The sequence below is a fragment of the Micromys minutus genome (genome assembly GCF_963924665.1).
Source record: "Micromys minutus genome assembly, chromosome: 1".
NCBI lineage: Eukaryota > Metazoa > Chordata > Mammalia > Rodentia > Muridae > Micromys > Micromys minutus.
This window is the reverse complement of record NC_137969.1, coordinates 86,216,092-86,243,676: the sequence shown is the minus strand read 5'-3', so window position 1 is coordinate 86,243,676 and position 27,585 is coordinate 86,216,092. Positions and strand designations below refer to the sequence as shown.

General features: G+C 40.5%; 1 protein-coding gene across 1 annotated transcript in view; it reads right to left on the bottom strand.

Moving 5' to 3' along the window:
* Window positions 1–27,585, bottom strand: part of CACNA1E (calcium voltage-gated channel subunit alpha1 E) — a gene marked incomplete at its 3' end in the record, with an annotated part of 296,371 nt that overhangs the window by 133,641 nt on the left and 135,145 nt on the right. The window contains exon 7 of the mRNA XM_080932993.1: window positions 12,829–12,932. Within this exon, the coding sequence (XP_080789119.1) occupies window positions 12,829–12,932 (104 nt within the window). The remainder of the gene's footprint in view (window positions 1–12,828; window positions 12,933–27,585) is intronic.

Here is a 27,585-nt window from a genome sequence, read left to right as displayed (position 1 = left end):
CCATTCAGAGAATGAGTCATTTTCACTGATTTCAAGTGATGTATATATTATAAGTTCATATATAAATCCATTATATATATTTGAGTCTCTTTGAATCCATTTATATCTAGAATATACTACAGTTTTTATTCTTTTTATTTTGAAACATATTTTATCACCTATAGAAAAAAATCTGTTTCCCATTGTTCTTTGTATACAATGTCTTTTCCAAAAATATTTACATAATTTCCAAGTAAATTTCAACATAATTTAACAAAAAAAATTTCATTGCATATTCTAATGCTACATTGAAGACTAAAATAGGGAAAACTTATACTTGCGATTTACAATATTCTTTTTAAAAAATAGGGATCGTGTTTTCACTTATCTAAATTATAATATGTTTTCATAGATTTTCCTGGGAAGAGAAAGCAAACTTGGTGAGGATACGAATTTTAGTCTTCTCTCTTGTTATATTCTTAACATTTAGAACACTGCACACAGAAGATCAATACCCATTTCCTAAAGACCTAATTAAATAAATGGACACATGTGTGGTTTTATTACTTAAGTAATATGAAGCCATAATAAGCAATGAGAGTAAACAAAACTGCAGCTAACTGTTTTGGTCAAGGGCATCAGGCAGGCCAAAAGCAGGGAGAATATTCAGAGTCCAGAATCGTCCAATATTCAGTTCATAAAACATCCTAAGTAGGATTAGTGTGTCTGGATAAGCAAGTAGGTTCAGAGAATAAGTAGGAGAAAGTATCAAAACTAGATAAGGTTGCCATCTTAGATAAGAAGTATGATAAAGCATGGCAGAGAAAGAATATGAATGTGAATGTGGTGTGCATGTTTAATGGTAGAATAGGAAAATGAGATGTGCTCCCCACTTCTACCCAGAGGAAGTTGAGTACCAACCTGAGCATAGAAAAGAAGTAGAGGTGGAGGGGCAGGGTTCAAACAGCTGTTAGTATGGTGAAATGATCCTCAAAGACCACTGCAGCCAGATGAGTCAACTTGATTGATTCAGGGACAGGGTAAATAAGGGCTTTTTAGGGTACAAGTGGAAAGGGCTACTTAGTCACAGCATCAAGTTGGCAGGAAGAGCTGATTTGTTATAGTACAATACCTAATTAGCATATGGGCCTGCGGCCATAGTAGGGCAAGTGTGCTGAGTTATGTGGCCTTGTAGAGAGCTCTATACAAGGTCACTCCTCAGACAAGGCCTGATGAGGCCAGTTACCAGTGTTTAGGGACACTTTCCAACAAAGACAGCCAGAGTCCCACTGAGAAAGGGAGTCTTCACATTTTGTGCTGAGCTAAGAAATCATCCTATTTTGGGGGATTGCTACCTTAATAGCAATGTTCCCAACAATGAGATGCTGAATTCAGTTTTGAATGTACTAACTTATAAGCCTAAGGAATAAGTACAGGGGTACACTTTGGGACTTTGCATTGGATGGGTAAATTTAATTCACGATCATCTCATAGCAAGGGCATCTCTAAGTGTTACTTCAATTCATATTATTCTACAAGTAAAAAATTGGTCCCTCCTTTGAAAAGAAGGTAAGTCAAATTCTAAGATGGAAACATTCTTAAAATAGGTTGAAATTTAATCACCAAGTAATGCAAATTGACATAATAATATAGGCATTTCATACTTTACAGAAAAACAGAAACTAGAGAATATATATATATATACATATATATATCACAATCAGCACATGAATGTAAGAATATACATTCTTGAATCTCTATTAAATTACAGTATCACTAGGGATACTAGGACTATTACAGGTACTTAAGAATGTAGCTGATCAGAAATTCCAAATGAAAAATCCTCCAATAGAAAACAGGGACACTTTGACATTTGGCTGGTGTCTTTGTCATCAACAGGCACTCAATGATATCACAACTTAATTGATCCAGATTATTTTCAGAACATACAAATTCTTATAAAAGGACTTTATTTCCATCTTCTCTTGTGATGGTCCTGCCTGCTGACTTCTCTTTTCCTTTTACGTTTTGGACTAGCTTATCTGAACTTACCTATCTGGGGACAATTATGGGTCCTTCCCAGATACAATTTAACTTTTACCTACAACCATGTTTTGTCACGTAACAATTCTCCACCTTAGTGGCACCCTCAGAATGTACCTGGCACTTTCTGGTACTTCTATTCTCCTCAGGAGAAAACCACAAGCATGACTGTTCTCAGGGGCACAGAATTTTAAATATAAGAAAGCTAAAAAGCCTGTCTGGAAGATGGGGTACTATAGTAGTGAACAGTACATGAATTATAGGTTATGCATACAACCTATAATATGCATGCAATAGGGAGCATGAACACAATCTCCCTAGGGAAGGGAATTTTTTAGTCTTCAACATCTACAAGAAAGATTTGTACCCACTGGTGCAACAGTAAATATTCATTGAGTTAATAAACTAAAAAAGCTATTTTTCTGGTGTGTCACAGCACATGTGAGTTACTTCATTTTGTTCAGAAGCCATCAAGAAAGATCCCAGTGGAAATAACCTCCTAGACAGGCATTCCCAGGGACCCTAGACTGAGTGGGCATCAGAATCCACACTGATGTGTTTTTTTTCTAGGGTTTACACTGTTCACTGTGACCTTTACTCTGATTTATAAGAAAACTATAAGACTTATCTAAGGATCATTGTGAGAATTAGATAAATGAGCCTCCATGAAATGCTTTCTAAATTAAGTGCTCTAAAGTAATAACTACTGATTTGGCTTTTGTGGCTGTGGTTGTCCACAATCCCCAATAGGCTGACACCTTGCCATATCTGACATAAATGAGTTCATCCTCTTACTGTGGGTGTATACTTTAAGTTCTTATGAAAAAGATAAGTACAGCCCTGAGAAAATGGACAGGAACAGGCAATTACCTGAGAGAAAGTAATTGCTAACCACCATATATAATAATGAGCAGCCTTGTCTGGGGATACAGTTAGTGTTAGTGGTTATTTGATACAACCATATGTTTAACCTTCAGTACCAAACAACTCAGAAACTCAGAAATGGTCTCCTCCTTTTTGACCTATTCAGTACAAACAAACAACAAGAACATAAAAGACTTATCTTGGCTCCTATAAGATCTCTAATACCTGTGACTCTGCTAGAGAGATCAGAGCTTTAATCTCTCTGCAATACATTATCTGTGGGATTCAAAGTGGTCCAGCATTCCCCAAGAATGTCCTGGCATAACTCAGTTTTCTTCAACTCAGAAAACAATTAAAAGGCACTAGGATAGGAGGACAGATCCAACTGCATGGAAAGACATAATCAGTATGACAAACAGATCCCAATAGGCAACAGTGACATTTGGGTAAGTGACAAGTTCTCAATAAATGTTAGTTCTTGACTTTAGTGTTAGTATTGAATGCTATAAAGTAATTCTATTGTTAGTAGTAATAAATTATATAATAACTATACAGTGCTACAGGAATATGTGTGTGGGGGGGTAATCTTAACTGCAGAACAGGGGCATGACTATGGTCCTGGAAAAGAATCATGTAAGAAGCAAAATTTAGATCCTCTTCCCTACCCTCCCCATTGTGACTTCCCTGGCCTCATTCCTTGGGCCCAGTGAACTTGCCCAAGAACATCTTCCTAATAAACATGCCATTAACATAATATATTTAAAAAAAGAAGTAAAATTAAAATAGATTGTGAAAGAAGAATTTAAAAGAAAACTGAGACTTACTCCAGATCACAGAAGATAGAAGAGCAAGAAAATTTCCAAGGAAATGCAAATGATGGAATGTCTAAGCTGATGTCCCTATGTGGGACATAAGAACCCAGTCCATTTCTCCTGTTACCTGTAGGGCACCATGGATGTTCAACCTTAGAATTGCATTTGAAATCTTTGAGATCATGCTAACTGGCTCAGTGAATGTAATGGTAGTAAAACAGATTGCACTTTCCCAGTGTTAAGTACATATTATCTCAAGACACTAAACATTGAACACTTGTAACCTAACCTGATTTCCTAGATAATCCTATATTTGATGAATATTGGTATCTTAAGCCACAATTGTGTAAGTGAAGATACAGAAAAGTAAAAAAACTTAATTAACACCCCTCAACAACAAAATGATGAAAGCAGAAAGATATGTTATTATACAATATATCTTTGTACAACATCTGTACAAAAAACCAGATGCAAGATTTACAGAGTAAACCTTGTTTACTTCTACCTAGAGCTGTGGAACAGAATTAAAAATGCACCCTGGTTAGGAACTAAAGAGACATACGTTTTACCTATCACCTGACACCAAGTCACTAAGTAAGTTATTCATAATCTATGTGAGTTCCCTCATGTATAGGATGGAGGCCAGGAGCCAACTACAAAAAGAAAACATAGAGTTTCTTCCTCTTAAAATTTTTTATCATACTCTAAGGTACACTTTTGACAACTATCTTGAAGAATTGCATATCTTTTAATTTAGTTTCATATATGACTTATGTATGTTTCTAGTCAAAATGAACTTTATAAACTCTTTGTTGTAATTACTTTGATCAGATTTAAGATCAGATTTAAGTCTTGGTCTACAGGAATGTATTGGTAACCACTGATGATCCCTTCTATAGTCATCAAATTGCACTGTCCTGTATCTTAGACATTAACATGTCTCCCTGGACAAAGCATAGGTGTTAGATGGAGGATTGTATAAGGTTATAAGTGATCAGACATAGCAGACCTTAAACTGAATTCTGAACTTTCTGCTTAACAGCTTTGTTTATGTGGGCAGGCTACCAACCCTCCCTACCACCATTTCCCTATTTATAAATGAATAAAGCAATACCTCATAGTATCTTTATGAGGATTAAATGAGACAATGTATGTCGTAAAAATGGCACATTTGGTGCACAGCACAGACTCAATAAATCACAGCTTTAAAAATAACAACCTGAAACAAACCCTACTCTACTGCTGTGAGCTAGCCAAAAGACAGAAAATGTGTTATGTTCTCTCAACTCAATAGATCCAAAACCTATCCCACTTCCCTCAAAACCTAACTCTTGCTTCTCTGTTCTCTCCCAGCCACCTGGTAGCTCAATTCAGAAATCCAGAAGTAGCCAAGAGATTCTTTTATATTTTTATCCCAGGGACACCCAGATACTACACTAAAGGTTCTCAGCCTCCTAACACTACCACCCTTTGATACAGGCACTCATATTGTTGTAACTCCAACCATAAAATTACTTTTGTTGCTATTTTATAGCTGTGATTTAGCTACTGTTATGAATGATAACATCAATATTTGTGTTTTCTAATGGCCTTAGGTGACCTCTGTGAAAGGGTCCTTTGACTCCCCCCCCCCCATGCAGGTCTCACCCACCACATCATTTCTATTCTCACTGTACTGAACTCATAGAGACCTTGCTTATCTCTGGACCTCTTGCTTCCAGCTTGCTTTCCTACTTTCTCAAGCATCTCTGTAATTTTTGACCTACTAAAAGGTCTTTTTCTCTGTTCTAGATAACTATTAAACACTCAAAATTGTGCAGAAGTATTACACTCTTCAGCTAGTCTTATTTGATCTTGGTCCCCCTATAATCTAACTTTTGGTAATTACATTTATGTCTTTATCAGTAGGGAAGTCACGTCTGCCTGCTAAAGGATCTATGTGGAGGGCAGAAGATAATCTGAAAGTGTTCTTTTCTTTCACTACATAGGTCCTAGAGATCAAACTCTAGGTTGTTGGGCTTGGTGGTAGGCATCTTTCCTTACTGAGCCAGATTGCCATCCACCCTTTTAATGCTTGTTCTGGTGCTCTCTCTACCTAGATTATGAGCTCCCTAAGGATAGCAGTTCTCTGGACTTGTCTGACTTGATACCCACAGGCCATGGCAGTTGATGGCATTGTAGTATGTGCTCAGTAAGAGTTGCATAAGAAAATGACTGATGCCTCTGGTTGACTTTAGTATTAGTATTCCAGTAACACTGCTGTGTAGTTAAATCACAGTGATTTTAGCTGTTTCTATGTGTTTGAGGGAGATCAGACACATGGCAACTGATATTCACCAGCACTACTCAGGATCCTACCTGGATTGCTGAGCTTTGGGGGGGGGGAGATAATTTATTTTATAAGGCCAGCAACTATTTCTGTCTCAAGTCAGACACAGAAAAGGTTCAGTTTCTACCACCTAATGTGCAAGGACAGAAGAGTCAGGAGATTCAAGATGAAGACAGATTGATTAGTCTGTTTCTTTTACCAAGACCAAGATACAAGTTTTACTCATCTTTATGTCCTCAATAATTCCTTGTAAAATAATTTGTACCCAAAACTATAGAGCCTACATATATAAATCTTAAGCAATAACTTTCACGCGAATTTGAATCCTAAGCTACTGGAATTTAGACCCCATTACATGCCTTTCATTTTTGTTTTGTTTTCAGATAAGGTTTAGTGAGAAAGAAGTCTTGATAATGTAGAAGGGGTGTAATACCTGAAGAGGGACCCCAGAAATGAACAAGTAACTGGAAGAAATGCAGTTGTATGTGGTTGAGGCACACTTTGAAAGAATAAATCCTGGGAACATCAATCAGTTAGATGTCTTAAATTATTCCCTTCATTCGTCTACAATCACCTTGTCTTATTCATCTTTGCAACCCAAGAACATAGTGTCTTTTGTGCAGAAAACACTAAACAAATGTTTGATTAATGGCATCAAAGTGTCAAACCCATCCAGCCAATGAGCTGCTAGCAAGATAGGCACCTGTCCTTTTGCTTGCTATGAGAGCTACTCCAGTCATTGAAGACATTCAGCCAGAAGAACCTTCCTCTCATATTAACAGTTCACCTCTTTCCATCAGTCTTTAGAGCAAAAAGGTCTTGCCAGCAGGTCTTGGTATTTTCTTCTTCATATGTACAAGGTCACATTGTGTACATGGAGAACAGTGTGTTAAAAATAAGCACGTGACTAATGCATGTACACATTAAATTTTGAACCCACACTTTGTACTGTGCCTGGGACAACATTCTGGGAAGCCTGTCTGAAGGCCACCTGGGATAATAAGATAAACAACTAACCAGAGTTTGAGCAACTGTGACATCTGGTCTACCTCTGTCAAGAACTTGTTGAAGATCAGTTCTTCAGCTCCTCTTTGTCTTTAAAGATGTTGTGTGCCTATACCAAGCTGTAGCAAGAAATGGATAAGATCTTGGAAGCAAAGTGCTCTGAAAACTTCAAGACATTTTACATATGCATTGTTCCCCAGTGGATCTGTAAGTAATCCTTGGCCTAACTTCCTTGCCCCTATTTGGAGATAGCACAATTGTCCCCCTACATTTACCTCTCTCTCACACAAACAAGCCTGGAAGCAATAGGTGAAGATGCTGGAATAGCTCAGGGTCATTTTCTGTTTGTGTGAGCTTTCTGCCCTGTAGCCCCTGACAGCACTTCAGGATGTGCTTATGCAGCCATAGTTTGTTGCCATGGAGACAGGAAGCTCTGCTTCTCTTCAAACGTAAGCTAATGGTTTTCATCAAATCCTATTTCCTCTGAGACACGTAAAAATGCTATGATGCTTCTATCCATCTTTCCTTTTTAAATATGAAGCCAACAAACACACCTCACCGATTTTCATCAGTGTCTCAATCTCTAGGGATGGGGCTTTCAGTCACTGCCATACTTGATTCCCCAGGGAACTCTTACTCAATGTAGTAAGGCATGTTTGTCTTCCTTCTAGATACAGAAATTGCTGTTTCTCCACTCCTGGAATCACATTGGCATATAACATTCAGCATAGTCACAGGTCACAGATGCCTGTTCCCTGGAGACAAAATGTTCAAAGCTATATACCAGGTGGCTCAACCTGTGAATGCCAAATAAAGCCCCACTCCAAGGAGAGGCTTCAACCTTTCTAGAGGCCAGGGCTCATGGATCAGGCAGCAGAGAAAGCCTATGAGCCCCCTCCTATCCACAGGACACAGTAGTACTGAGCCCTCTGCAGACACTGGCGAAAATGTTCTAAATGTTGAGCAATGTGTGCAGCATAAAAACACAGAAATAAAACCAGGGCAAAAGTAGTTCAGCCTCAGCTTGAAAGGTCCCTCTTGTTAGCACGCTTTTAAATGTCAGAATTTATTCACACCAGCTGTTGCTAGCTGCCAATACCACTTCTTACGTTTCAGGTAGTAAAGAGGCATTGGCCAGACCAGTAGCATGTCATATTTGACTGAAGAAGATGGCCTTTCAACTAAGGGGAAATTGATGGCCACAGAACTGAATCCTACCAAATATTCACAGATGGTTATAAACTCCTTCCCAGTGCCCACCATTTCTTCTCCTTGATCATTTTACAGAGTTCTGCTATGTTTCTTAGTGGGATACAGTGGTATTGACATGAATGTTTCCTTATTGATCATCCTGTGTCTGCTCCTTCCATGTCAGTGTTACCATGCTAGATAGGTTTCCTCAGTCCGTCTGTCCATCCTACATGTTTTGTGATAATTTTACTGCAAAATTTAAGGTCTTCAATTTTCTCAAGGAAGTGCATATAGAACGTTAAAAGTTGGACAGTTTTTGAAGGATCATAATGAAAAACTAGCAGCCCTTCTGTCACCTTTCCCATCTCCCGAATCTCCCTCTCCAGAGCAGCCACTTTAACTCTTCTGTTTCTTCTGTATCCGTTTCACATTTTCTAAATATTATACTTAAGACACTGTTATTTCTTTATCTTTCAATTTTAGAAAGTGCTTAATAATTTGCTGATTGTGGAATCTAAGATTTTGGTCTTTGGTACCCTGTTCCCATCCCCATGCTCAGCCTCCCCCACTCTTACAAAGGCAATTGTAACACTGCAAGAGGCTAGCTCAGGCTTCAGCATCAACAATGGAAACCAGGTTGGTAGCTGAGCTACACAGACGGCTTGCTGTGCTTCTATTTCTTTAGAAGTAACACTTGTGCATATTATGAAATTAAGTGCTTAAGTTGGAGTAATGGGGTGGGAAGAGGAGACACAGAGATGCCTAGAGAGAGAGAGAGAGAGAGAGAATAAATACATAGTTTTGTGTGTGTGTGTGTGTGTGTGTGTGTGTGTGTGTGTGTGTGTGTGTGTGTGTGTGCAGAGCCTGCAGATGCCAGATCCCTTGGGACTGGAGTTTAGAAATATTGGTGAACTGCCACCTGGTCCCTCTAAACCTCTGAGCCATCTCTCCAGCACCAGGCCTTGCTTACTTACTTGCTTGCTTTCTTATTCTTAATGCCTAGTGTTCTTTATCAAGATTTCCCCAAAAGGTACATGACAATGTTCATATTTTGTATATACAGGTAACTGACACTCTGGGTAGGTAGAGCATTTGATCTTGAAAGTTGTTTTTCTGTTCTGTATTGCTTTCTGATTTTTAGTGTTGCCACTGAGAAGCTCACTAGCATTCTGATTCTTTATAGTCAAATATTAACCATATACCCAATAGCCAGAAGCTTTCAGAACGTTCTTTTCTCTGATGGTCTGCAGTTCACTGTGATTTGCCCTGGTGTGGTTTCCCTTTTTCGGGTGTACTTTTACCACTGAGATATTTTTTAATGTTTTATTTATTCTATGTATATGAGTACACTGGTGTGTCAGACGCACTAGAAGAGGGCATCGGATCCCATGAGAGATGGTTGTGAGCCACTACGTGGTTGCTGGAAATTGAACTCAGGACCTCTGGAAGAGTAGTTAGTGCTTTTAACTGCTGAGCCATCTCTCTAGCCCCTAGAAATAGTTTAGTGGTTAATTTACACATCCACATTCTACCACCTAATAACACGAGCTATTACAGTATTGCCAAATGCACAACTTTTTATTTAAACATATTTTACCAACGATGTGTTTCATATATATACAAATGTGATAACATATCACACTGTCTCCTTGTTTTCACTGAAACATTCTTAAGATACCCTTTAGTCCATGTGTACACAGTATCTGTTGCTTTTAATTGCTACAGCACATGCCAAGGGGTGCATCCAACAGTTTACATATAGAGACTCTCAGCCTGGGACACCCTGATACTTCCCATGCCCACTGCTAAGAAATACACCGAAAATAACATCTCTGCACACAAGTCAACTGTCTTATTTAAACCTGGAAGTGGTGAGTCTTGTTCTGGAAACTCCCCTCATATTTTTCTATGTTAATTCTTTCTTCCGGTTTTGTTGCTCTCTTTATTAAACTTTCTTACGAAAAGGTTGGATCAATTGTAAATATTTTGAAACAAGGTCTTACCATGTAGCTAGGATCTAATTTTTCCTGCTTCTGCTTCTCAAGTACTGGGTTACGAGTGCCCTGTCACCATTCCTTGCTCTTTGAGTCAATTAGTCTCTTTGTCTCTGTCTCTGTCTATCTCTGTATCTCTGTCTCTCTGTCTCTCTGTCTCTCTCTCTCTCTCTCTCTCTCTCTCTCTCTCTCTCTCTCTCTCTCTCTCTCTCTCTCTCTCTCTGTCCCCTGACCCCACTTTCTAAGCAGTATACTTAATTTTACACTCCAACTTTACTATCCTTTTGGTTTGACTACATGTTTACATTAACTCAACTTTGTACTGCCTTCACGAGAATACATGTGCAGTTCCAACAGCCCTTCTTCATCTCAACACCCTTTAGTAATAAGCTCTTATTTCATGTACGAAATTATTTCTCCATCTCTGCTGGTATCAAACATGAACTTCTAAACTATCTTTTACTAGCTGAGCTACTCATAGTTACTCAAGTCTCTTGTCTACTTATATTGCTGAGAGACTTTGACACTGGGCAATTTCTGATGCTGATGGTCCCTGGCTGCGTGCTTACACTTATGAGCAAGGCAGTGGAAACTCCACATCCTCGGCTGGAGCTTGTAGTGAGTGAGTGTAGTGGGTGAGTGGTAACCAGCTTCAAAAGACCATTCATATTCTAATTCCAGGAACTCCTGAGTGTTACCTTATTTGGAAAAAGAGTCTGCAGATACAGATATGGTGAAGTTAAGTGTATTCAGAAGATGAGATCAAACTAGATTATCCAGTGATTCAAAATCAAATCACAAGTATCCTTATAAGAGCAAGACTGAAGGAGATGACAGGCACAGGAGAAGAAGAGGCCATGTGAGCCTTGAAGCAAAGACTGGGGTGATGTGAAGGCACAGTGATAATCTAAGAAATGCCTGGCGCTACCAAAGCTGGGAGAAGAAAGAAATGATTCTCTCCAGTCCTTGGAGGGAGCACGGGCTTGCCAGATCTTTGAACTTGTAACTCAAAGACTACCAGAGAATATACCAGAGAATACTCAGAGACCACCTGCCTATTTCTGCTATCTGGATTGTGATGCTTATTGTGATGCCATGGGGAATGCACATAGTGAGCTTTAATGGGGAAGATAGAATTAGAACCAGACTGTCAGAGAGATCTTCCTTCTTTCAAGACACAATCCCCTCAGAAGAATTTTCTAAACTATAGCAGATTGCTGCTTTTCTGAGAAAACAGAAGTGGGCTGGGGAACTAACATTCAGCTTAGGGACTGTCACTTAGGTCTCTTGTTTCCATGACAATGTCAAAACCACCTTAAGATGCAACGGGTGTCACAAGTCCAACCTTTGATGGCTTAAACCTCAACAGAGACTAGGTCTCCTAATGTGTTCAGGGATGTGACTAAGTGGGGCAGATACTTGCCAGTATTATCTAGAGACTTATCTAGTAGTATGACTTTAAATCAATCTCTTGTTTTTAATAGCATGCATATTCCAACTCTCAGGAATATTTGCTATTTCTAATTCCCAATCCTTTCTTGGCCTCAGAGGAGGAACCAGTCTTCCTGTTTATTATCATTCTCCCTTGGAGGCACTTAAACTTCAGCTTTTACAACTCCTGTGGCATTAACTATTTGTTGTATAAAAAACTTTGGTTCATGTTCTCATCTGCTGTCTTCCTCTCAGTTTCTTTGTTCTTATACCTTCTTTGTGTGCATTTCCTCTATTCATAATCTTTCCCAAAAGTCACCAGTTTGTTTCAATCTGCTACATATAAACATAAAGATCACTTCACACACTCTCATTCGAAGAACTCGTGCCAATTGACAAAATCATCATCACCACCATCATCACCACCACAATCATCTCAACTTTGTTTTCTAAAATATTTCCATATACTAAGTCATCTTAAAATACTACATGTTTAGCCTCTACACTCCATGCAATGACCTATTTCTCCATCTTTACTGGAGCATTTTTGCCCATGTACTCTCTTATCCTATGTTACTCCAACACATATCTTGCACCCCATGCAACTCCCAGTCCTGTCTGAAACCATCTCTAATGACTTTAGACTTGGAAGATTTGTTCCTTCTCCCAAACAAATTATTACCTTTCACACTGGTTGGTAAAAACAAAATCTGTACTCTCCATTTCAAATGACAAAAGCATCTCTGTCAAACATGTTAAACACTGGGAATATAAACTGGTGTAAATGAATTCAAGTCACAAACATGAGATGTGACATCCAATATACTGTAAAGCAAGCATTTTTTTGAGACTAAAATCTATATCTTCTTTAATTAATGTCTATAGCAACTAGCACAGTACCTGACATACAGTTACTGAATGAGGATATGGATAGTGAAATTAATTCATACAGTACTGTGCTTATAACGATATTACATATAGAAATTGCTTTAATGTCTAAAAATAATTAAGATAATTAAAACAATCATCTGTTACTACGCTGATGCAGCTGGAACAACCTTGGCACAAGGGGTTGCCCAGTGTCTTTGAAGTGATGAGTACGTTAGTGAACCTATCATCAATTAGGAGGCACTAGCCCCCAGATAGCAGGTCACAAAAGCAGAGAGAAACACCTACTTACCCGGAGAGCACTCCCAGGACAAGGTTGAGAACAAAGAAGGATCCAATGATGATGAGGGGGATGAAGTACAGCCAGTTCCAGGTGGCTCCTAAGGCATCATTGGTCTGAAATAAAGAAAAATGGCTTCTTAATATTTAAAGCCACCCCTGGAGCAAGGCCCACATTCCAGCAGTTCATACAGTAGGTGATGGAACAATTACTGTGTGATGCAGCTCAACATTATTTTACCCCCATTCCCACCTTACTTTATTTTAAGACAACTCGAATTTTACCTGTGCTTAGTGAAGGTCACATCTGCATCTCTATAATATCCTGAGTAGAAGAATTCTAACACCCTTATTTAGAAGAAATACAAACTGAATTAAAAAAAAACAAAAAAATTTTCAAGGTTATAAAAAGGTACATTGGTTTTATAACTCTTGGTAACATTTATTCTCAACCTTTGTCATCTTAAGCTAGATAGATATTAAAAACACAAAGGCAGGCTGCACTCACAACCCTATCCCATGGGTATTAGCAAAGCCCTTAGTAAGACTGCATAGAAGGAATTAGATTTGTGTTTATCTTGCCCAGCTCCAAGGGTGTCTGTTCTTCACCCAACACAATCTGGTACTACAGAGCTGGCCCAGGTCTAGCCCCAGCAAAGCCCTAGGCAGAACAAGGACTATGTCTAATTTGCAGTTATGGTATAAAATCTGATCTCTCTCAAGCTCTCCAGTCATGTTCCCTTCTCTCATAACTCTTGCTGATAGAGAGAAGTGGGGGAAAACACAGAAATAGAGAATATGGATTCTTGTTTCCAAGTTAGATGCAGAGCTGTTGAGGCACCCAGAACTGAGGAAGGGTGACTTGCCATATCTTATAAAACCCTTTAATTTGAGCTCAAAGTATACTGAGGTGCTCTCTCTAATATCCTTGTCTCTCAACAAAAGATTCTTCTCGTTCATTGGTTTCCTACTGCTGAAGTTTCTCTGAAGGGATTTTTCTGGATTTGTATTTCCCATATGTGGACCTTTGAGCCCTCCCCTAGCCTAACCCTTCACGAATCACTTTCAATATCCATTTGAAGCATACAATAGATGCTTTGTTCCTGCTTCATTGGGGAAACAGGTCCATCAAAGGCCAAGTGCCAGACCTAAAGCTAATGTGCCGACTTAATAAAATGAAAGCCAGAGCTCAGAGCATCTGTGGCAAATTGTTTCGTCCCTTCTATGTGCCTCTTTCTCTTTATGACTAAACCCTAAAAATATGTTTTAAAGTGACCATTCTCATGTTCCTTATGTACTTCTGTAGCCCAAACTTTTCTTCAGTAGTCTTGTTTTCTTTTTCCATTCCAATATCTGTGGATTGGCTGCTGTTCCTGGAGAGTCAAAGCTCCCATTAAAAATAATCCCAAGTCCTTCTGTCAACCTTGTGCCTTTTATTCTGGCCCTGCACTGATCACAGACCAGATCACTGGAATAAAGTTGATTCAAAATTTGACACAAATAAACTATAAGAAAAAAAGAACTTAAACTGTATGGAACAAAGTCCTGGCTACTTCAGTAACAGAAATTTAGGTCTTTGGCTTAACCAAGTCTTGGTTAGATACAAGTGGAGAGAACACAGGGCAAATCTCAGAGCAAACCATGCCTCACCATCAGAAAGAAGATTCAGCAGAACCAGATACTGAGAGCCAAGCAAGGTGTGAAGAACAGGGCAGGTGGGTGTGACCAAGATGACTGTGGCATGATCCTTGCTATAGGCTAAGGAAGAGATTGGTGATCACCACAGGACTAGCTCTGCCTGTCTTTATGATCACAGGGAGTCAAATATTCATTAAAGCCGTGTTGACTTCAATGGTTCTCCCGTGGCTTTAGATGAAAACAATTCATCTGTCTTGTGGTTTCGCCAGTCCCCCCCAGTGTTCTTTGGCAGCAGGGACTAAGTTTATACTAAGCACCCATATCAGAGCTCAGCTCTCCATAAAAGTGTCAATATCAGCTGTGCCAGTGTTGAGGTTGTGGGTTTTGAGGTATCTCTGATCTCCCACTGGCCATGGTTGAGAGGCAGCCAGGATGGAGGGAGAACTATATAACTATATAAAACATCCCATTTTCTGTGCACTCTGCATTGCCATGATTTGTTGAGGGCAGAGATGGGGTTTTGTGTAAACTGGTTTGGGTAACAGCGAAAGTTAGGGAAACAACAGATTGTCTATGTCTCGCAGCTAGTGTGAAGAATGGTGAAAAGATGTGTTGCTTGCTTTACCATGCCATTTCATTAACTGTCTTAGTTGTAAAACCTTCTTTTCCAAGGAAAATCTATCAGTACATCAGAGAATAGATTTTACGATACAAGGGATAAGAGAATATCCCTTATTGACTAAGAGTCTGAAATGTCCTTCCTAATACCTCTACAAAACACACATGACGAACAGTACTGGTCCAGCCAGAGTTGGCTGAGAATGCTTGGGGTTTACTTTTAACTATCTGAATATTTTAGTATCTGGAATGTGACAAGGACTTTGGCACACAGAGAGATGTAATTAATTAATAAATGGCCACACTTTGAATAAGAGACTCGCTGTTAAAAATAGACCAATACAAATCCATCCTGGTAATACTTTCTCCATCTGTGGAATTTTCTCTGAATTGCTACACATGTCATCTATTTCAGTACTGGGGCAACCTAGAAGAAGAAAAAAGAAGAAGAGGAAGAGGAGGGGGAAATGAATAGCTATGAAGACATCACCCCAGCACTGTGGTACTTTAAGGCAAAACTTAAAAGATCCTGCAGGTGAGAGAATCTTGACGGTTCCTGCCTGCCATTACTCACACCATTGCTGAATTCCCTCTACACTCGACTCCTCATAAGCAGCTTCCTCCTTGCCCTTCTTCCTCCACCTTTTTGTCCAGGTGGCTTCCCACCCCTTCACGTGTTTACCGTGGTCCAATAGGAGAGAGATGAAGGGGACATTCCTTGTCAGAAAGTGGGCAAGTGAGGGACTTCACTCACGATTCCCTCCTTCAAAATGGCAAGGATCTTTCAGATGCTAAATGGAGCTTTCATCTCCTTCTGATTCATCATTATTAAAAACTTAAAATCTTCCAGTGTAGGAGAGATGTCTATATTTTAGTGTGTATATTTTGAGACTTGAAAGTGAAGCCATCAACAACTCTGAAAGCATCAAGCATCCTGATACTGTGAGTCAGGCTACAATTTGCAGTGTGGCCACAGAGTATGGTCATTCTATTGTGCTGTCCAGATGCCTCTCTCTAGTGGGTATGGGAGGCCACCGCCTAGAGAAAAGTAGGAGCTTCCTCTTTCATTCTCCATTGTGTCTGTGACTAGGTCAATGCTTAGAGGGCACTTTAGTGTATGGATACTCAAACCTTATTTTTAACTTTAAGAACATGAGACAGCCATGCTAAGGTCTTTGGATAAAATCCTGATGCATGAGACTGTAGCTTCTACAATATATTCTGCTAACTCCTGCCCCAGTAGAGTCTCATAGGAGAACCTTCACTACCCAGACCTCCAATGGGAAACAACTGCGAATCAGGTCCTTCCCCACAATCAATGTTACCTAGAGAAAGAACATCAGCCTCTTCATTTCACACCTATGGAACACTTGGCCACAGTGATGAACTTCAGACTGAGGGATGTCTGGGTGGTTGACAAATCTTGGTGTGTGTGATATATCATACCCAGAGAAAATTTGCTTGTGGATCAGAGAGGCCCAAGTACTAAAGATACCTCAACCAGATTATAGATGTCTCCCACTTGCTAGGGCTCAGATAGGTGTGTTGAAAATGAAAAGGTGGAATCACTGGCCTCACATACTCACTTGACAATCTCAAACATTGATTCTTTGTCCTTTAGAGCCAAATGATATATTCTTCTGTCCTTGAACATTAGAACTCCAGCTGAACTTGACATTGAGACTTGTACAAGGAACTTCCAAGGACTTGTGCCTTTTATTTGGCTTTGGTCTAAGAGCTGTATCATCACCTTCCATTTTTTTCAAAGCTCCTAATTTAGGTGGAGGCATACTGGTTCTGCTGGTTTCTGCTGGCTTCGTCAGTTTGCAAACAGTCTCATATAAATTTCCCAGGCTCTGATCAAGTGTGCCAATTTCCCTACTGAACCCTTTCCTCCATGGCCATTTGCTTTTCTTTGGAGCACCCTAGCATGCCTACCATGTGACAGCTATTAGAGAAAGAGCTTGACTCAGTGTCCTCTACTACAATGCCTAACAATTTCTCTGCCTGGCCCTTCTCCTGATGCCAGTCTAGCTATTCCTCCTCCTTCTCACCTGTCGCTTAACTGAATGACACACACAGGCACATGTGCACATGACAAAGGTGATGACAGACAGAGAAAGAAGTTTGGGGGTGGCATTCCACCTGCACAGGAGTGCTCAGCGGGTACCAGTCCTGACATCATGGGAATGTGTTTCTCTGTGAACCTTCCTGATTGGGGGTGGTAAGCGCACCCACTCCCTGTGTAAACAGGCACACATGGCAATTATCACATTAATCTCCGGGGGTTGGGTGGGAGAGATGCAGGAAGACAGGGCAGGAGAAGCCAGACTGAAGAGAAAGATAGGAATGGAAAGAGCAAGAAGGGGGCTCTATGGTTCTTCCTGTCAGAGGATGCATGTTCAGAACCCTTACAGGGTTCCACCAAGGTCTATGCATAGCATGCTGAAGCACCTGTCAGTCACGTTCCTGCTTCTTAGAGCAGCTTTGAGCAGAAAGGCTATACTACCCATGAAACACTTATGGCTGGAAGTATGGGAAAGAAAGAGCATGCTTCTGAGTTTGTTAAAAAACAGTCTTTGGGGCACACCCATTCCCAGGTCTGAAACAGTACTAGCTGGAAGACCCAAGCCAGACTGCAGAAAGCTTCTTTAGCTGAAGCACAGCTTCCACTTGAAGTCAGGGGGGATTCTCTGTGAGGGTTTTACATATCTCTGTCAGGTGTTAGCATCCCTGACTTCCACTTAGCAGATGCCAGTGGGAATCCCTGAATAGTGACAAGTGAGAATGCCTCCAGAATTTCCAAATGGTCTGCATGGAAAGATAAAAACAGCTTCAGAATAAAAACCTCTGGCCTCGGGGCTCCATCTTAATTAGAGATCTTCAATTCCACTAATTGCTAATAGGTCAGGCTGGAAGGTGGTGGAGCAGCTACCAGCCTGCCAGAAGAGACAGACCATTTGTCTTAGCCAAGGCTAACTAACCACTGCTAAAAAAAAAAAAAAAAAAAAAAAAAAAAAAAAAAAAAAAAAAAAAAGGGAACATGGTTGTAAAGTGTGAATACAAATACAGTTTCTCAACAAAGACCTTCTGTCATGGTCCTGAACCAGGCAGACTATTCCTCACCAACTAACTATTTCTCCTTGTCCCTTCCTCTCTCCTAACACCAAGCATGGGGGCCTCTATCTTACTCCAAGTGACTTATATGCTCTGCTTTGGAACTTACATGATTTTATCCTACACATTCATGAACTACCTGCTAAGGAGCAAATTCTTTCCTCTAAGGATAACAGAACAGCAGAACAGCCCAATCGTGGCCACCATGATACTTGAAGTATTCTAGGGGATACCCATGTGAACAGATAAACCCACAGAAAGCTTAATTCCAAACGAGGCGAGTGTTGTGAAGGGACCATGGAGTGCCCAGGCACTCTGGCTAAAAGAAAGGGAACAAGCTGCCTTAGAGAAAGAATCCTCTGAATGAAAGCGAAGTGTGGTATACAAGAAGTAAAAGGGTCGCCTTCTTTGAATGAATGATACTGTCTTGCAGTACCTCTTCCTGACCAATCCCATGTTATATTCTGATATAATATGATATTCTGAAACAAAAAACAATCACAGGTTACCTCTTAGATGAATCTTTTAAAAATAGTCCATCCTCTGTCACACTAGATGAAACACTCATGTGATACATTCATACTTGGAGCTGCTTAAGGAACAAGGCTGACACTAAAACTTCTGAGACCATATATCTGCCTCAGTTTCCCCAGCCTAGCTACTTTTCTCCCACTCTTTCAGGGATCTCCTAGTATCAATTCCTCTATAACCCCTTCAGTAAGCAACTCCATCCCAAAGTGGATTTCTAAGGAATCTGACTTGAAACATTTTATGCCATCCTCACCCAAGCTTTGGCTAACCTTAGCAGGCTGACAGGACCTGAATCACTGCTGTTTTGTGACATTTCTATCAACAGAGTCACCATATGCCTTTGCCACCCCATGTTTTAGGAAAATGGCACAATGAACAGTATAGCTTATGAGCTGTTGGATATTCTGAATTCCACCCCTGTATTATTGAAGCTGGTTTTCTGCATACCAGGAAGAAAATTATGAGTTTACATAGCCCGGTCTATCATTTTCTAGAAGAAACTGAATCCCTGAGAAACATAATGACTCCTTTGAGGACACAAGCAAATTACTGAAGGACCTGTGTCCACCATCTAAAACCACATTGACTCAGCTTCTTAAGAATCTGATTCTCTTTATCCAGTAGCACAGGGATGCCTGAGAACAATCCCATCCACACTGACACCATCTTCTAAGGCCGTGGTTCTCAACCTGTGGGTTATGACCTCTTTATGGGTCACATATCAGACATCCTGCATATCAGATATTTATATTACAATTTATAACAGTAACAAATTACAGCTATGAAGCAGCAATAAAGGAATTTTATGGTTGGGGGGCCTCTATAACACAAAGAACTCTATTATAGGGTTATAGCATTAGGAAGATTGAGAACCACTATTCTAAAGGAAAACAAACACAAATAGGACCTACAATTGAAAAGCAACAGCTATCCTCTCAGCCCCCAGCAAGGATAATGGGAAAGCAGATGGAAGAAAAGAGGACAGAAAGCTGCTAGTGAGTTCCAGGAGGCAAGTCATCTCATTATGTCTCAGGTCCTGGAGCAGATTTTGTAAATATGCTAAGTCCACACAAGCAAGTCCCAGGGCAGCACCTGCCTGAGCCAGGAGCTACTCTGAGTAATTAAGGCTCTCTTAGAGTGCGATTCGCCAAAGGTACCTGAGCTTGATACAGCTAACTTTTCCCCATTGGCCTACACTGTCATGAAGAATACAGCTAAGCCTCACATATACACAAGTAAAGCTAGAGTACTAGGCTTCTAATTTCCAAACCACTTATTTGCAAAGCCCTCCTTTATCTACATATTCTTTTTTTTTTATCTCACATATGGCCACATTTCCCATTATTATTTTCTATATAGTTAGTCTTGTGACAAGATTTAATTGGGGTCACTATAAAGTTTAAGGACATGAGGAAGACACTTCTGCTTAAGATCAAGACTACTGACATCAGAATGTGAATATTGCAGTTTAAACAGATAGAAAGGGTAATGGTATAAAGAAAAGTTTGGGAGAACTTTTCTTTTATCTGGATTTGGAAAAAGAAAGTTTCTAATGGCTAATTAAAAGGAAACCATTTCAAGGAAGGGAGATATATGATAATGATAAGTCTACCATTGGCTGCATCAGCAGTAGCAAGGAAGGCAATATAAGACAAAAAGAATCAGGCTATAGGGGACTTACATTGGTAGCCTAAACTACACAGATCTGCCATTCTCCTAAATTCCTGGTTTTGCTCCCTCCCCTATTCCTTGTTCTACCAGATCTTGGGTCCTTTCATACTTAAGAGACTCTCCTCAACATCTATAAGGCTTTTCCTAAGTATATCACTCCAGGATTTCCCTCAACAATTTTGTATATCTCATAGTGGCACATATATTCATTCATCATGTCTAAGTAGATACTGTGCATCAAATCATTGGGAAAAAATAGTCCTCAAGGGCTTTGGTATCTATGAGAAAGCTAAGTCAGGAGTAAAACCAAACCCACCTGCAGCTGAAAATTCAGCATTAAGTGCTATACTTCAACATTTAGTCACACTAACTTATAGATCATTTTAAAATGTGCTCTGTTCTGTCTCTTTCACATACTGTCCCTCCCTTCCCATAATGGCTAAATGCCTTTTGGAGAAAGACCCTTATCACATATTTCTGCATGAGCTTCTACCAATGCCAAGGATATTACTCCCAAAATCAAAGATTCTCAATAATAGTACTAATAAAAAAATCAATCTGCTGGCATTTTTCTGCTTCATGGCCCTATATGAGTTTCCCTCTCTGGAAATAAAGAGATCACTTGCAAAATGGCATCTCTGTTGCCATACAGCAGGTACACTTAGCTAGATCAAATACTCAGCAGAGTGTGTAAGAGCAGGCACCCAAGGAAAAGGTGTCAGAATAATCATTTGCCTTGGCTTTCACTCTTCTCACCAGATTATGAACAGAAGACAAATTTATCATGGAAGATATCTGTGTTAATTAACGATTGTGCACCAAGCCCTAGGTGATGCTGGTTAGCCTTGCTGGCTTCCTGAAGAAACTCCAGGACAATCACTTTTGGGGTTTTTTGGCCCCAGGAAAACCTCCTGCTTTTCAGTAAGAACTGGGCTACCTTGCTTGGCCTCCATGGGAGAGTAGGTCCCTAGTTCTGCAATGACTTGATGTGCCAGGGTGATATCCAGGGAAGGGGTACCCCCTTCTAAGAGGAGAAGGAGGGGTAGAGAGAAGAGGCTCTGTGGGGTGTTCTGGAAGGAGAAGGGGCTGCAAGTGGAATGCAAAATTAATATGTAAACTAATTGATAGGGGAAAGCAGCTTGAAAGTAAGGGCCGAAGGCTCCTGAGTTTTTGTTTCTCCAGGACTCACACCAGCATCTCTGGAAACCATGTTCAGATTCCACTCACACTGATGCTGTGATAAAGGGATGCAGGAGACCTACATGTCTGCTTATCACTGGAGACATGAGACGAACTCTCTAAGAGGTGATGACAGGTCAGCCTGCCATACTTATGGCACATACTTGTAGCTACAAGGATGCACAAAGTACTACCTCTTCCTGTCTCATGGCCACTGTGGAATTTAGGTGTAGTCAGAGTCTAAATGCTAGTCCCCTCTACTAGTGAGAAGCCTGGTGCACACCACTAGTGTTCTATAACTATCACCAACTCCCGTGTCCAATGACTGTCTAAAGGAGACTCTGTCCTTTTAGTAGGTGCTCACATTAAAAATCTATTCCCATTGCATCTCAATATGCTTCTCTCTGCCCTCCATCCCAGGTTCTAATCTACACTTCCCAGAATTCTTTCCACATCTCTCTGGTTCACTCTGAAGCTGCCCTCATAAAAATTTATGTTGATTCTTCTCTTGCCTCATAATGTACATAAATATTAATTCAACCCAACATTTCTATTTTCTTGGGGTACACATCTGAAACAGAATACAGATAATAAATAATAATGGTAACTATTTCCCCAATGGTGGAAAGAATCCCTTTGTATGTTTACTACTTGTAGTAAGCTTTCCAGTTCATCCAGACGTGAGGTGACTGGGTTAACAACAATTAGTATCACAACACATAAGCTGTCCAGAGGCAGATACTCTATCTGAAACACTGAGAAAATCATTAAGACATCTTAAGATACTGTGCTGTGTCTTAGACCCCGAGGTTTCATATATTTAAAGAGATGAAAGGAGTTTTGACATCCTCTTGTTGAGCATGTACTTTGGGCTGGACACTCAGGCAAGAACATAGCATCTATTGACTCTAATCTACACCCTAGATGTTAAACACAGATGAGGTAAGCCTCATAGTAGAAGCATAGCTAACTGCCTGGGGCTAATGAGGTCATGGGTCTTGGGGAAGAACCTACAACCTCCATTTTACTAAACCAGTATAACCCCTAGCTACTTCTAAATGTTTATCCTTACAGCAACTGGTAAGTACAGGTCTCACTCCTCATCAAGGACACTTGATAGACAGAGACTATTACAAAAACCACAAGTGATCATACTGTAGAGATGTGGACCCAAGACCCAGCTGATCCATCTACAGCATAACTCCTTACCTAAGGCTTGTTGGATAATTTCAGAAGAGGAGGCAGACAGAGCCAGAGATACAGGAATTTTGCTATGAGATTGTGTCTTCCAGAAATTTCGGAGACAATACACCACCCATCAAGTCTTACCAACAGGACTGCCAAAATCTGACCTGAACAAGGACACCAAAAAGTATGTTAATGTGTAAGTGGAAAACACAGGAGGTCTCAGCCCCGGACAAAGAGCTGCAGGCAACTAGATACTAAAAGCTGTAAAAAAAAAAAAAAAAAAAAAGGAAAAAAAGTCTTCCCAAGGGAGGATAACAAATGGTTGGCCCCAAAAGCTTATACAAATAAATAATATTACATGGATGAGCAGGTTGTATCCAATGCATTCAGTAACATACACTCACAACACACACACACACACATACACACACAATACACACATACATACATACACACCTACATACACATACAAACAAGCACACACACAAACACACATATATACATGCATACACACACACACACATACCTATGTTCAGGCATGGGTGTATGTGTTGTGTGTGTATAAAAACTATTAGAGTAAAAAGAGTCCATGATTTTAAAGAGAATAAAGGAATGGGGTACATGGGAGGAGTTGGAAGGAAAAAGGAAGTGAAAACAAAATAATTAAGTTATAATCTCAAACTTCAAAATATATATGTTTTTTTTAATTTAAAAAGAACACAGTACAGGCATGGCAAGGCTAAGGGATTGTCTCAACATCTCCTGGTTAATATACTAAAGAGTCAGATCCCACACCTAGATTTTTCTCTTCTTTCTCTCAGTACACTGTGTTACCTGGGTCTGTGGGTGGAAAAGAGAAAGAAATAACAGTGCCGTTTCCCTTGGAGTATGTCTGAGAACAGGGCTACAGGTGCTGGTGTTCACAGCAGCAATGCCAGCAGGATAAAAGGCCTGACATCAGAGCCCTACCCAGATGGGATGCTGTTTCAACTCTGCACCCTGACCTCATGGCTTCTTCTCTGCCAAGGAAGCATGGCGAATCTGGGAAACTGCCATCCCCAGTTCTGCAGCTATGGTACCAGTGCCATAGTCTTTTGCCAGGGAGATCTTCTGAGTCTTCAGAGCTGGGGGGAGGGGCATTTAATATACTGCTGAGCTATCCTAGCTGAAGCCTCCATTGTGTCTGAGCCCAGCCTACCCTGTATAAGTTGTCACCCCAGCACCTGCCAAACACAAGGCCACAGCTTCTTGAATATCATGTTCTTTCCTATGACACTGCTGCCATACGCTGGGGTACCTACCTCCCCATTTCTACCTGAAAAGTTTGGACTTAAAACTTGATTGAACATGACATTTACTAGAAAGCCTTCTCAGAGGCTACCACACATGAGTTTCCTCTACTTTATCCCATACTTCACCTAGCTCTCCCCTGTAACTGATGAGTGTAATATTCTCCACCACAAGGCTCCACACTCAACTATAAAGAGCAGGTGGATCTGTCTAAGTTCCCACCCCAGCTTAGCTCTCAGTAAGAACACAGTTGCAAAAATAAATCTTAATAAGCTTACTGGGTGGCCATGGTTAAATCTAATAACGTGGAAGGATAGCTCAGTTAACAATACTTCTGGTGAGCAATGCCCTTATCATTCCAGTTCTTGGGAAGTGGAATCAGATGGGGCATTCTGGACAGCTATCCTAGTTTAACCAGCTAGCTTCTGGGGTGAGTAAGAGACCCTGTCTCACCTGCCCCAAGCAAAGTGATTAGCAACTGAGCAATTACACTTGAGGCTGATTGCTGGCCTCTATGTGCAAACACATGCAAGAGCACAGTACTCACATCTGCATGAACATACAGTTATATGAATATACCCTAAACAAATAAGTCTAAAGCCATCTGAGGGGAGCAGGGAGGAAGGAAGCAGGAATTGGGGAAAGAAAGGGGTAGGAGAGACAGAAGGAGATGAGAAAGGTCTTTCAAAGAATTAATTGAACGTGTAGGGTTTTTCCATGACTAAGAGGGCATAGGTGGTGGATGATTAGAGGGAATTTATCTGGGATTATCATTTAATAAGCTCTTCCTAAGCCTATTTTACCAGAAAAACTAACTTATAATCCTCCCCAGAGAAGAGAGCCTCTATCACTCTTATCTCTGATGAGCTAGGGAAAGGATGGAAACGTGACTGCTAGACTCTGTCCTCTCATACAATGACAATCACAGCTGTATGCGAAGCTGGGTAGGGAGATAGAAAAGACAGCTCAGCTGGGCATGAATATCAACTATGATTTTTGGAGGACCCCCAAAGACCCAGGGAACTCTCCCTCATTTCAGAAAAATACACACCAATCCTTACAGACTAAGGAAGGAAGGGGAAATCTTTTGTAGGGACATCAGAAAACAGTGCTTCACTGCCTATTAAGAAAGGTTCATCCAGTACTATACCATCTATGGTACTGAGACCTGAATGTGATAGGGCAGAAAACATCCTCCAGGAGTATAATTAATGGTGATTCATTTCTCCCAGCCCCAAGACTGTCTGGAGAGAATTGGACTTTATCTATTTATGTTAACATTAAAATCTGATGTTTGTAGAATATTTTTTTATTTCAGATACTGTAGCAAGCTCTGAATATGTTGGCTTTCCTGCTCTGCCCCTCTGTGTAATCGCAGGCAAGTAATTCAACGATTCAGCCCTTCAACTTGCTCTCCAGAGGGAAAAGATGGTAGTGCTAGTATCTGCCTCGAAGGATCATTGGGAAGATCGAGATTTCATGTCAATGTGAATACAACATATATATAAATCACCTAATAAAATGTTGACTCTTATTACCAATAGAATCTGACCTATTGCCCAAGAAAATATGCTACAGAACTTCCATAGAGAACATCCTGTAATCCAGACTAAATGTCCAGAATTTGGCTAAGAGAATGAGAGACAGGCTTAGGTTTAAATGTGGGGCTTAAAGGACCCCAAGATATACTGGGAAAACTCCTGTGACACTAACCAGAGGGAGAAAGCCTCCCAGGACATTAAGAACTTTGGGGTCACTGAGATGAGGCATGAGGAAGGCTTTGCAGGATGGTTAGGATTTTGAAAGTGAATTATGTGGATGTTAGGGGTTGGATTATGAAGTTGACAATTAAAAGCATTTCCCAGCAAGTAGCACATCTAGCCATCTTTCAGTCAGGGATATAAAAGCAGTAAGTTTAGCTTTACCTGGCTCTAGAGAGCCAGGCTAGATCCTCCACCTAAATACTTTACAAAGAAACAATTCCTATTCCCAAACTTCTTCTGTTTTACTACTCTTAAAACACTATGTTCATCATAGTATATAATAATTACTGTCTTCTTTCTATACATACCTATGAATTTATGGAAAAGAAGCTTTTGCATGTCTCTAGATTTTAAGCACCTTACAATGTCTGCCATTTTTAAGGGATTCAACAAATATGTGATATATGAAAAAATAGGTTCAGTCATTAGAATCAAAGTAGAAAGGACTATTCTAGTCACTACAAATTCCAATTGTAAAACCTCAGCCTGGAACAGAGGTTCCCAGAGGGTAGCCCCTGGGCCTGGAATATCAGCATAAGTGTCATCTGGGACCCTTTTGGAAATTCATAGCCTTAGATCCCAACACAGTCTCTACATAAGAACTCTGCTAAACCTTAGCAATGCACACTTTCATGTGCCTGCTGTGGACTTAGAAACTCAATTCCAATGTGACTGTGTTGGAGGTGAGACCTTTGATGAGGGGTTTAGCTCATGAGATCTCTGCCCTCCTGAATGGAATATTGCTGTAATAAAAAGGTGTGGTGAAGTAAATCTTCGCCGTGTTTGCCCTTCCATCTTCTGCCACATGAGGAGCACAACACTTTGCCCTTTCAGAAGTTGTAATGATCATAGAGACAGTCGATGACAAAAACAAGACCCTCCTCAAATGCCAGTGCACTTTTGACCCCCATAACTATGAGGCCAAAAGACAAATCTATTCTTTATGAATCACATATTCTCAGATATTCTGTTAGAGAAGCTAGGGCTATTCAAGCTTTAGACACTGAGAAACAGCATTGCCATCTACAAATACAATGGGATATTCATAGCTTTTCTGGGATATATGTGGCTTGCCGTCAACCAACTGGACATACCTGTCTGAAGAAAAAGACATTCCAGGGATGCCTGATTAAAGTTTAAAGATGTGGGTCCAAAAGCAGCAGCATCAAATCTGTCACAGTACCATAGTAGCATCAACTGCTATGTAGATGCATGAGATGGGGGGGGGGGGAGGGAAGGAGGGAGGGAAAGAGAGAGAAATTCTGAGGTTGAGTGGGGAGGATAGATGACAGAAGGCTGTGGGGAGACACGAAGAAGCTGGAGAAAAGGAAGTGGGTGAGGACATTGATTCATCTTGCAACTCACTGCAAATGAAATAGGTTCATGATCTCAGCTGGGTGCTGCCATAGCAACAGGCATAACCCCTCCTACCACCCCCTCTCGGATGACCAAGCATTAGGCACCCTCACAGAGGCTCAAGCCCTACACAACAGAGAATTAAGATTTCAGTTGAGAAAACAATCTGTGAGGAAGAACTTAGAGGTTCTGGGCCCTGGCTGACTCCCTACAGAGGCTGATCTAACATCAGAGCAACATGCAGCTCAACAGAGGAAGACAAACTTATTGGAAATCAGGGTAGCACAAGGTGTCTTTAGGACACCAGGCCATACTATAACAAGGGCTTCTTAGGCTGGCATCGGGACCTGCAGTGAGGAGTGGCTGGCTTAGAAAAACAGGAAGCTCATCTGAGCTACAGGTTTGGCACAGATGGTACA